This window comes from Phaseolus vulgaris, chromosome 3, assembly GCF_051622355.1.
Source record: "Phaseolus vulgaris cultivar YP4 chromosome 3, ASM5162235v1, whole genome shotgun sequence".
Classification (NCBI taxonomy): Eukaryota; Viridiplantae; Streptophyta; class Magnoliopsida; order Fabales; family Fabaceae; genus Phaseolus; species Phaseolus vulgaris.
Window position 1 is genome coordinate 34118562 of NC_143500.1, and position 11933 is coordinate 34130494.

At 26.0% G+C, this 11933-nt stretch overlaps 1 protein-coding gene across 1 annotated transcript; it reads left to right on the forward strand.

Annotated features, from left to right (window-relative positions):
- Positions 1–5217: 5217 nt before the first annotated feature.
- On the forward strand, positions 5218–5982 carry LOC137807147 (uncharacterized). Its single transcript, XM_068607624.2, has one exon. The coding sequence runs from the start codon at positions 5313–5315 to the stop codon at positions 5844–5846; it is 534 nt and encodes a 177-aa protein (XP_068463725.1). The 5' UTR covers positions 5218–5312; the 3' UTR covers positions 5847–5982.
- The last annotated feature ends 5951 nt before the right edge of the window (positions 5983–11933 follow it).

An 11933-nucleotide genomic window follows, 5' to 3' on the forward strand; every position in this document is an offset into this window, starting at 1 on the left:
AACTACACCACCAATCCAAACGTATAGACTATATAAAAACATGTTTGCACATAATTAACATTCAATTATCACTTATAAATTATTTTACTCACTTATATAAAAGACACCTGCTTGCAAAAATTCATATTTATTAGTTATATTTTTTATAGATAAATTAAAATAATTATCTTATAACACCTTTTATATGTCTAAATAAAAATATAACATGAATTGTGAAGCATTAGTCTTGCGATTGCAAGTTTTTTTTCTTATGTACTTTTCTTTTATGCATTTTTCTTATGTATCATATTCACAAATTCATGATAAAATAATATTTAGTCCATTTTGAAATATCATTGTGTACTGTTTATATATATATGATAATGTGTAAACTTAAACTATTTTTTTCAATAAGAAACACAAACTAAATTTCAAAAAAAAAGTATTTCTACGTATTAATCTACAAAGTATCTTATATCACAATTTAAACTTTTTATCATAAATTTAGAATATGAACAATATATGTAAAATATTTATTTATATTCTGAACTTTAGTCATCTGAAAATAATACTATAATTGACAAATTTTAAAACATCAATTTATTATGAATGATAATTATAAATATATAAATAAATATTTAATTTCTTCAATCACTACAAAAAAAAAATCATTGAATAGAAACCAATTTTAGAAACAAAAAATAATTAGTTGTTATATTGACTAAATTAGAGACAATTTTAGATACTAATAAATTTTTTTGTTTCTAAATTAGTTTCTATTGATAAATAGTTTCTAAATTGGTATCTAATTAGCTATCAAGATTTTTGCTACTAAATTTATAATCTAAATAATTGGTATTTAAAATCTTGGTAGTTAATTAGATACCAATTTAAAAATTATTTATCAATAATATAAACTAATTTAGAAATCAATAATTTTTTAAGTATCTTAACTGATCTCTACTTTAGTCATTATAGTAACTAATTATTTTTTTTTAAAATTAATTTTTATTTAGTGATTTTTTTTAATAGTGAATCCACATGCTAAAATACTATGTGTGCTTGTTTGTTGTCTTTTACATTTTAGGATGCTTGTAGGCGTAGTGACGGTCAGAGAATGAAAGAGATTAAGAATAAAAGTGGAATAGAAAAAAGGGAGGTGTTAAAATCATGTCCAGTGCCCTACAACCCAAAAATGGTCTTTTTTTCCACACTAGGCTAACAGAATTATGGCCCAATTTAGTGCAACATATTGGGTCGAATACAACTACTTATAAATCTTGAAAATTGTGCCATCTTATTCTTCCTATCCTATTTCCTTATTTATTATAATTTAATATTTTATTCTAAAAAGTGGTTAAATTATTGTTTTTTACCGTTAAAATGTAAAAAACTCATTTTCTTATTCAATAATTCCATCTAAGTTTTCCATAATCATGAAGACCACTACTCCAAACTTAGGAAGTGAAAGCATGTTGGTTGGAGGGGGCAGAAAAAATGAACTAAATGAGGAAGTAATTTCATGTGGTGAATTCATTGGCAACCTTCAATCTATAATGGTCTTTCTTGCAATGATGATTATGATATCATCTTGTTGAGATGGATTTGTGTGTGAAACTAATTGATGTTGTGTAGAATGAAATTTTGCAAAGAAAGGAACCAAAAGTGAAGAGACTAGGTCATCTTAGGTGGAGTTCAAAAGGTTGGAGCTGAAATGAAGAATGAGAAAAAAAAATAGAACAAGAGCGAAAATGGATAAAAGGAAAAAATGAAGACCAAAATAGAAGGAAATAAGACAACTAGTGAACAATGTCAGACCAGTCACGACGACAGGGTGCAGTGGAGCGGAGACGACGACGACGGTGACATCGACAAATGATGGAGTGGAGCGGCGACTGGAGGCAAAGTGTGAAAGGGAAACTGAAATTGGATTTTCTAATTTGGGGAAAGTGGGATTGAGCATGACAACGAAAATTTTGCTTTAAATAGGATAAATTATGCGTGCGACCACCTTCGATGTATAGGTGGACGTCAAAGCTCCTTTTATAAAAAATTATTTTAATTTCATTTAAAACTTTAAAAACTGAATTAAAACTTTAAAATTTTAATTCAATTTAAACAAAAAATATTTTAATTTATACAACAAATAAATTAATTTAATGTATAAAAAAATTCATTTAATTTATACAACAAAATGATTCTTTAATTTATACAAAAAAATTTAATTTAATTTATACAAAAAATAATAATTTAATTTATAGTAAAAATAATAATTTAATTTATACAAAAAAAAATCATTTAATTTATTTAAAAAAATCATTTAATTTATACAACAAAAAGTTACTTTAATTTATACAAAAAAAATTAATTTATACAACATAAAATTAATTTAATTTATACAACATAAAATTAATTTAATTATAAAAAAATTATAAAAAAATAATTTAATTTATACAAAAATAATAATAATTTAATTTATACAGAAAAAACTTAATTTAATTTATACAATAAAAAATTAATTTAATTTATACAAAAAATTAATTTAATTTATACAACAAAAATAAATACATAATTCAATTAAACTTTGGTTTGAAAAACATTTATCCTTACAAGTGTTCTTACTATCTACTATTATCTAAAAATAATCAATTTATTAATGTCTTAACCAAAAAATAACTCTTAAGGTGTGATATTGAAATAAAGGTTCTCTTTCAAATCAAACAATTTCATCAAATTAAGTATAATTTGTATGTGTCATAGCATCTACTACCACGAATATCAATGAATTATGTTATTAAAATTGTTCATGATACCCTTTTTTAGCCTTTACAATCCAGTTCTTAGTTCAACTCTTACCTTACTACCTGCAATAAAAAAAAAAACAAGTACATATGCTCCTCCCAAAATGACAATGGGACAGGATTATGAACTTATAATCCAAAATCTAATTATCAACTCTCTTCCATGATTCTAAGTTCATTCTATACAGGACCCAGACGAAATGGAGTTATATATGTTACATTTATTAAGAACTAAGTCTACTAAAATTACTCTGTCAAAGGCTTATTATTTATACAATGAGAATTTGTTTACATGGTACAACATTTATGTTCCTTAATACAAGGTCAATGACATACAATAAAAGAAGCTAAATCTATGAATTTGTTCTTTAGTACATTGGAAAACTTGTATTAACACACTTATATTGCATATGTTTCATCTTGTGACTCAAAAGTCACTACATTATTATGTGTTTCAGTTGAAAAATATCAATTTCTTTAGAAGATTATATTTAGTAACTATAAGAATTGCATTTATAGAACATGTGGTCAAGTTTGGGACACTTTGGGTATTGTAGCAATCTAAAAATTAGGAATAAGTTACTTACACACTTAGTCTTAATATGTTTGTATCATATACATTCTCGATAAATCTTTAAGATGATCTTATACTTCATTTATGAGAATTAACATCTTTTAAATCACAATGAATATCAAAGAAAAATCACTAGGTTCATTCATCCATTATACAAATATGACATTCAAATTTATTTAAGTTACCAATCAAAAGTTTTATCTCACTTTTTATTTTCTTAATTTTACTTTCAGACTTTAAGATAAAAATGACTCTCTATTTTTAGATACATCCATTACATTTTACATTAATTAATTACTTCATGTTAAATTTATTTTCTTAAATTTATGTATATTTTATATAATATTTACAAAATTTAAATACGTATTTTTTTTTACTCAATTATTATTTTTCTTCTACATTTTTCAATTCTTTATAAACTTTTTAAGATAATTTCTTTAAATAACTTTAAAGTTAAACACTTAATCAATTTAATAAATTTAATTTAACTAACTTATATCAAAAATTTTAAAATTAAAATATTAATTACAATGTTATAAATTAAATAAATTTAAAATAAATAATATTTAAAAAATTAAAATATTTTATATAACATTTACAAAATTTAAATACGTATTTTCTTTTATTCAACTATTATTTTTCTACATTTTTCAATTCTTTCTAAACTTTTTAAAATAATTTTAAAATCAAACACTTAATAAATTTAATTTAACTAAATTATATCAAAACTTTAAAATTAAAAAATTGATTATAATATTAAAAACATTAAATTTAAAATAAATATAATAAAAAATAAAAATAAAAATATTTATTACAATATTATACATTAAATAAATTTAAAATAAATAAATTTAAAATAAATAAATTTTAAAAAATAAAATATTAAAATATAACGATGCATCGTTACAACTGACATAATATTTTTTTTTCTAAAAATATTATTAGTCAGACCGACGCATAACTTAAATTAGATTAAATTATTATTTGTTTGAAATTTCTTCTTTCTTACGTATCCATGAAAACTAATTTTATATCGATTTTGCATAAATTTAACCAATAAAAAACACATTCACACTAGAGCGACATAAATATATAAAAGCTAATCATTTCTTCTGGTGTGTCTATGAATCTTTCTTAATAATATCATTAGTAATAATTTATTATTAATGTTAGTCATGCTAATGTGTTTATAATATATTAATTAGTAATTTAATGATAAATATAAACATCTGAATTTAGTCCCTTTGTTATAAATATCATAAATTCCATTCATTAAACACACCCTATTAATTTAATAAGTTGTTATAAAAACATAAAGTACCAAAATCATACAATTAATACAAATTTAATTAATTAGTTCACATATTTATGAAAATACTTCACTTTTCCTTAATTGTAAGACATTTTTTTTAAGTTACTATAATTTCTTAATTCACAAATAATAAATGATATTCAATTTTACAACAAAAAACGGAAGAGATTAATTTTAAAAAAAATGAAAAGTTTACTATTGCTATTCTTTTTATACATTAATCCATAAAGATGTTTTTTTTTTGGAAAACTTTAGAGTAAAAAAAATTGAATAGATAAATTTGATATTATTAATTGGTGTTTAGAAGAAAAAAAAAAAAGAGTCTGAAATTTATTTGTTGATATAGAAGGATGGAGGAGAAGTTATGTTATACCTTGAAATGTTCGCCTAGTAAACATACCTTGAAATGTTAAAGATACCTCTGTGAAAGTCCAAGTTGTAATTATTTTAGTGGTATTAGTTTGATATTTTTGGGATGTGTGATGGGATGTACTGTAACATAATTGAAGAAGCATCTTAGGTGTCGATTCGGAGCATCTTATGTAAGATCCCATTCTCCAACCATCCATTCATCTTTCCCATATAATAATCAACCTTCACCACATTTCTTTTTCATCTTCACTTCAACCTCACACACAAACGCACCATGAACAAGGTTGATTCTCCTCTCGAGGCTCAAGCCTTCAACTACCTCACCTTCGCTTTCATCACCCTCCTCAACAGTTTCTTTACCTGGCTCGCCGTTACTTTCTGGAGGATCCCACCACCCAAGTCCGAGTTTCTCCCGCCGCCCGATCACCCCATTCTGGATGAGTCCGACCCGGTTGCTGTCGCGGAGCCAGCGTCTGTTCCGAGCCCAACTGTGGTTGGTAATGGGCCTGACGTCGACATAGACGGAGTGAGGAAGGGGAAGTTTAGCTTTAGTTTTTACTACGAGGGTGAGAGAGAATGCAAGAGGGAGGAGACGGTAACGGAGGAGTGGAATGAGATTGACGGAGAAGGAGAATGGTGGGAGAGGTGGGAAAGGTTGTTGAGGATGAGAATGGGAGAGAACGAGAAAGGGTGGTACACGTGTCAGGATTTAGCGGCGCTTAACGGCTGCGTTGTGCGGTTATGGGATGGTGGCTCCAGGTTTGGTAGCAGAAGAGACAGCACAGACTGTGTTCTTCTCTGGCAATAATATTAGATATTAGATTGTACTGTTGAATTATTATTATTATTATTATTATTATTATTATTATAATTCAGAATGTATATAGTAGTGTAGTGGTTATGGTTATCTTAAAAGCAAAAATGTTCAAAGCAAGTTTTCTTTCCCTGTGTTTCATGGATCCTTTGTTTATATCAGAATTAGTTTGTGGAGAGTAAGATGGTTTAAGGTTTAATTAAAACTGCTGATTATCTCAAATGAACAATTGTTTGCTGATTAATTAACATGAGAGTGTATTTAGTTACGAATAATTATCATCATATTTGGTGGTAACACGTTTCACTTGCACTGTCAACTCAACCGTGCTAACACCAAACAAGACAATAGACCAGGGAGGTGTTAGGTTTTGATGAAAGCGTACAGCAAAAATGACCAATTTATTTCTGGATATTTATAAACTAGTGACAAATTAGCTTTAACAAACAAATTGTTTTATTTAATTCCTAAATGCACAAAGAAGTATAAGTTGTTTTTTCTAGCTTTTATAAAATATAATTTAGCATTGAATTGGTCTTTAAATACTACTATTTAATAATAAAATGATTTTATAAAACTTATTAGAAAGATTGACATACATTAAAGAATTAAATAAGAATTTCTATTCTCTTAAAATAAAAGATCAAATTGACACCGATATATATACCAAAATGACCTTTTATCCACGCAAAAAGAAAAAAATAATTTTTTTTGAAAAATTAAATTAAATATTTAGTGCTTGTGTAAGATATAAATATTCAAAAAATAAAAAATATTGAAAATGATTAATTTGATCCATTTTATAAAAACTGAAAAAGAGATTAAAAAAATACTTTTACTCTTTTCCATCTACCAAACAAATTAAATTCATTTATCTCTCTACTTATTCTTTCTAAGATGTTAAACAAAAAATGAAACTACCTATTAATTTTCATTCTGTTGTAATTTTATTTATTTATTGATCTTTAAAATCAAGGCAGCCAAAAAAACAGTGTAAATTCTCATTTACTAACAAATAATGGGTTTGATTAATGAGTGTGACAAGTATGACAGATTGAAGTGGTAAGTAGGTGAAGTTGGTGTGATTGATAATAGGATTCCAAAGCAAATTGAGTAATATTCTGAGTCATTTTGCAGAATATCCCAACACATACAATAATTGCACTTAAACTATTCAGAAGATTTGTTATTGGTTACCTTACTTATTTAGACACACGGATCAATTTATAACTCTAATTAATGCTTTCTTTTGTTTGGATTAGAGAGTGAAAAAGAGGATTGGATTTGAGATGATTTGAAGGGAAAGTGTAGAGAAAGTTAAGATGTTTGGATTAGGATAAATTGAGTGAAAAGTGTGGAGAAAATTTATAAAAATTTGTGAATGATGTGATGGGTGTGAGTGAAATTATATATTTTTTAATTGATAAAAATGTAAATTTACATATTTATCCTTATATTTAAAAATGGTTAAAAATTAATTTGATATATTTATTTATAAATTATAATTATTTTTAATTAAAATATTATTTAAATATTTATAATTATAAATATTTGATAAAAATTTAGTTTTATATTAAATAATGTTATTATTTTTATCTTTCTTTTTTTTAATTAATATAATTATTATATTAATTTATTTTTTAATTATTAAAAAATATATTTACTTTTATTATTATTATTTATATTTATAATTTATTATATATAATATGATTAATTATGTTTTTATAATAATTATTTTTTATATTTTTTATATTTAAATTTTAATTATATTTTAAATAAAAATAATAATAATTTAAGTTTAAAATAAAAAGGGTAAAAAAGTAAATTAAGATTAATTAATTAAAAAAATATACAAATATACAACTTTCTTCACACATTTTTGAAGAAAGTTTTGCAAGAAAATTTTATTTTCGATTTGTGTGCATTTTTGTTTTGATTATGTGGATTCATTTGTATTTCACTTTAAACAATATCTTTTTGTTTCTTTTTACGCTTTGAAACAAACATAACCTAAAATAGACTTCACACTTTCACCGTGATTTATACATATGATCATTTTACAAAAATATCACCCATAGGAATTTTTTTAAAATAGACAAAATGCTATTTGAAATATGATTTTATATAGGTTCTCTTTGGATGGAGGATGAGATGTATGAGAATTTTAGGGAATGGAGGTAAGAGAGAAAAGTGGATAGAAAGTGAGAATGTATCTTAGTGAATTTGTGAGTGATATTATGAATATAAGAGATTTTTTTTTTAAATGTTAAAAATGCGAGTTTATAAATTTATCTTTATCTTTAAAAACAATTAAAAAATAAAATAAAAGATATTTTTGTATAAATTTTTGTTCATTATATATTTGTATAAACTTACAAAATAAATTTCATACCCTACCAATTACTTATTTTTGTCTTGCATTTCATTTTAAAACATATTTGTTAATATACTGTCTAAAGAATAAGTTATTACACTAAACAAAATAAAAAAAAAAATAGTAGGAATTTATTAATGGAGGTTATTATAATCCTTAGTAAGGCACATAGTTAGGAGAGGGTTTTCATACTTCTAGTAAGACACACAATTAGAAGAGGTTTTCCAAATCCTAGTAAGACTTTAGTATAAGTCTCAACTGTTTTTAATGAGTCCGCATAAATATTTTAATTTTGTTATTTTCTTATTCCTATTGGTTTCTCCTCTTTTTAACCTAATATCTTAGGTGTTCATCTCCTTTCAAATATTTTTCGTCTTCATTTTCAATAGTAGACCTTCTTTTTTTCTATCTTTGTTACGCCTTCTATTTTCACCATCATTCATCGAAGCCTTCAAAATCCCTCACCTCGATGATTCCTTTCTGAATACAACTTCGAGTCTCTCCTCATAGAATTGCTGGTATGTTTCACATAATTGACTTTTTTCAAATTGTTAATTTAATCAGATATATCTAGCGTGTTTGTTTGACTTGTGTCTATAACAGGATTCCCTTTGTAACTTGTGTTTGTGTGTCTAACTTACCTCGTGCCACTGGAATACATGGATGTCGTTACCGACTTTGACACTATCGCTGTTGGGAACACGAGTTGCGAAGTTCTTGATAAGGAATTGAAAGTTTAAGTTTGTCTTGAATAATCACTAGGTTATATATATATATAAAAGATGAAACCTGAATTTTCACTTCTCTTTTTTCACTTGTCCTCTTTCTAAATTAATCTACCAAAGTAGAATAGTTTATCTGTTCTTTTTTTTTTATTTACTAAATTGCCAAATTGGAATAATGAATTTTCATTTTTTCTACCCCATTAGTATTGCTATTTCATCAATTTTCTAACTCTTCAAATTTATACTCAACATTCACTGCTTCTAATTCCTCCTAAATTGTATATGAATTCTTTTATTGCTGCATTTTAAGACTGTGGTGAATTTTTAACCTATCCTAAAATGTTAATGGGGTAATTGCTACTTCAATTTTAATCTTGGGTGTCCAAAAAAAATGGTTCCAATTAAATAGCATGCTTTACAACAAGTTACATGCATGGTCACTATGAAATCCGCAAAATAATAACGATTAAAACTAATCAATTATGGCAATTAAAGTTTGAACCATTTTTTTGCACATCTGTCATCAATTAAATTAAAGGGGATAAGCTCGTGCTCACGCAGCGTGTTGGTCTATTAATTTTCTGTTAAAATTAGTGCGTTTCAATTTTTTTTAAATATTAATAAATTAACAATCAGTCCTCATATTTTAATAATAAGTTAATTTCATTGCTTCCTCCGGTATTTGGTCTGAATTTTTTATAACCTTAATTATTACGCAAAACATCTTTTTTAGTATTAATAAATTGTTTTATGCGCAAATTACTTTGAAAATAAGAATTGTTTATGTTCTTATCAGTTTGGTTATTTTTAGTTTCAGTTAATCACTCCTAGTCTGGAAATCATTGGAGCACTAATTAGAGGTAGTTTTACAATCATTATTATCTATATATGACTTGTTCTTCTTGTATTAGAGTATTGAGCATTCATCTTTTGTATTACAAACCTTTATGCTTTTAGATACATGATCTACCTAGTCATTAATAATGTACTAAATGTTATCATAGTAACTCGTCAGTAAATGTTAATTATGCTTTTACAAAATCTCTAAGGTTAAGAGAATAAATGTTATCATAATAACTCACCAGTAAATGTTATTTTTTGGGTTATTTGAAAATAGTTGGGGTTTTGTTTCTCTTCTCATATTTCTTATTTTATTTTCAGGTTATCGGAATCAAGAGACGTCCAAACAGATCCACGAGATTAAGGATTTCGTTCTTATGATGCAGAGGAAGGATGCAAGGTGGTAAAATGGAAGTTGCGTCATTATGTTTCTAAACTTTATTGTAGCAATTTTAAATTTTTTAAAAAAAAATAGTAGCCATGCATGTTGATTCAGAAGCATAAGTAAAACTCACATCACATTTTTATTGGTCCATGTATTCCAACTATTTAATACTCGTTATTAGTTGTTGTATAGGTCAGTGAAATATAATAGATATACATGTACAAATTTATCTATTTTTTAACTTAACTTTAACTTTTCTATTGTAAGAATAGAGGCTTGTAAAATATTAAGACTTAGACAATAATGATTAGTTTTCTTAGAGTGATTTTCTTAACTAAGGTTTTGATTGACTTGTCTATGAAGAAATGAGCTGAAATTGTGGGTGGTACTTCTTTGCTGGATATTTAAAGGAATGAACCTTAATGAGGTATGGTTTCCTAAAAAAGTGAATAAAAGTAATATCATTATGCACTTATGTGATACTTGTGATGAAGGTGGTAAAGTTAACAGATTATGAAATTTATGGTTATGTTCCTAATTCTGAGGCAGACCAATATTGATTCAAAATGAATCATAATTTAGTATAATCTAGTATCATTGAATTCTATAAGCGTTGTGCATGAAAATGGTATAAATAATTCACCATCTGACCCATATTGATTCAAATTTTTAGCAACATCAAAGATACCTATCTTCATATGTCATATTAAAATTGGTTTTGATATTTGAACAGGGCTTATTGTTAGTATTTGTGAGCATAATTAGCACTGCAAAGAACCATATAGTTGGACTGCAAATATCAAAACATGGTTCAACTTAAATTGGTAAGGTAAAAACCTAGAGGCAAAAAGGAGAGCAATTTTCAGTGATAATTTTTAGGTATAATTATCTTATTTGTCCCTACTTTTTGAGGCAATAGTCAATTAAGTATACTGATTTTTTTAAAAATCAATTTCGTCCCTATGTTTGTTTAAATGTATGCAAAATGGTCCTATCTGTTAAGTCGCAACAAACGGCGTCAACTTCTACTTATGTGGTAGAGAGAAAAGGTTATGGGTTTAGGGTGAGGTGTCAAGTGACGTGGATGGTTGGATTAGTTTAGTAAAAATTGAATTGAGGTTATGGCTTCTTGAATTCGGGTTACAAAATTTTAATTGTAAGCAAGGTTGAGGGTGTCTGAGGTATGCTATTCTGAGATGCGATTTTGCGGTTCGATCCTTGCCATCCTGAGCTCGTGAAGTGCGATTGTGTGGGGCAGCGTTTGTGGAACCCAAAGGCATTGTTGAGTGTGGAGCAGTTTCGTGGGTGGTCATTTATAAGGTTAGGACTTTTTGACTTACTTTCAGAGTGGTTTTGTTTGTGATTACTTTGAGAGAACATTTATAAAGTAGTTTATATTTGTCGTCATATGTATATTTATATTTTACAGGGATACCTTCTATAAAGTCCATATCATGGCAGAATGTTATTTTCAACTTCTTGTCCACCATAGTGGGACAACAAGCTGAAAATTTCAATCTGGATAGTGAGGTATTGGTTGGTTTATATGAGACATTTCAAAGAATGGTTTTAGATGCAAGAACAAGAGTTGCAATTAATCAACAACTTGGGAAGTTTAAGGAAGCTAAAAGGCTTTTTGGAATGGACATGGCAATAAATACTAGAAATATGAAACAACCCGATAATTAAATTACTCATTACAATTCTTATATGATTTATAAAGTTTTAATTACATTATAGTTGAATACATTTTTGTT

What these genes read in the sequence shown, in the direction of transcription:
- LOC137807147 (XM_068607624.2), top strand. Translation starts at nt 5,313, where the DNA reads ATGAACAAGGTTGATTCTCCTCTCGAGGCTCAAGCCTTCAACTACCTC.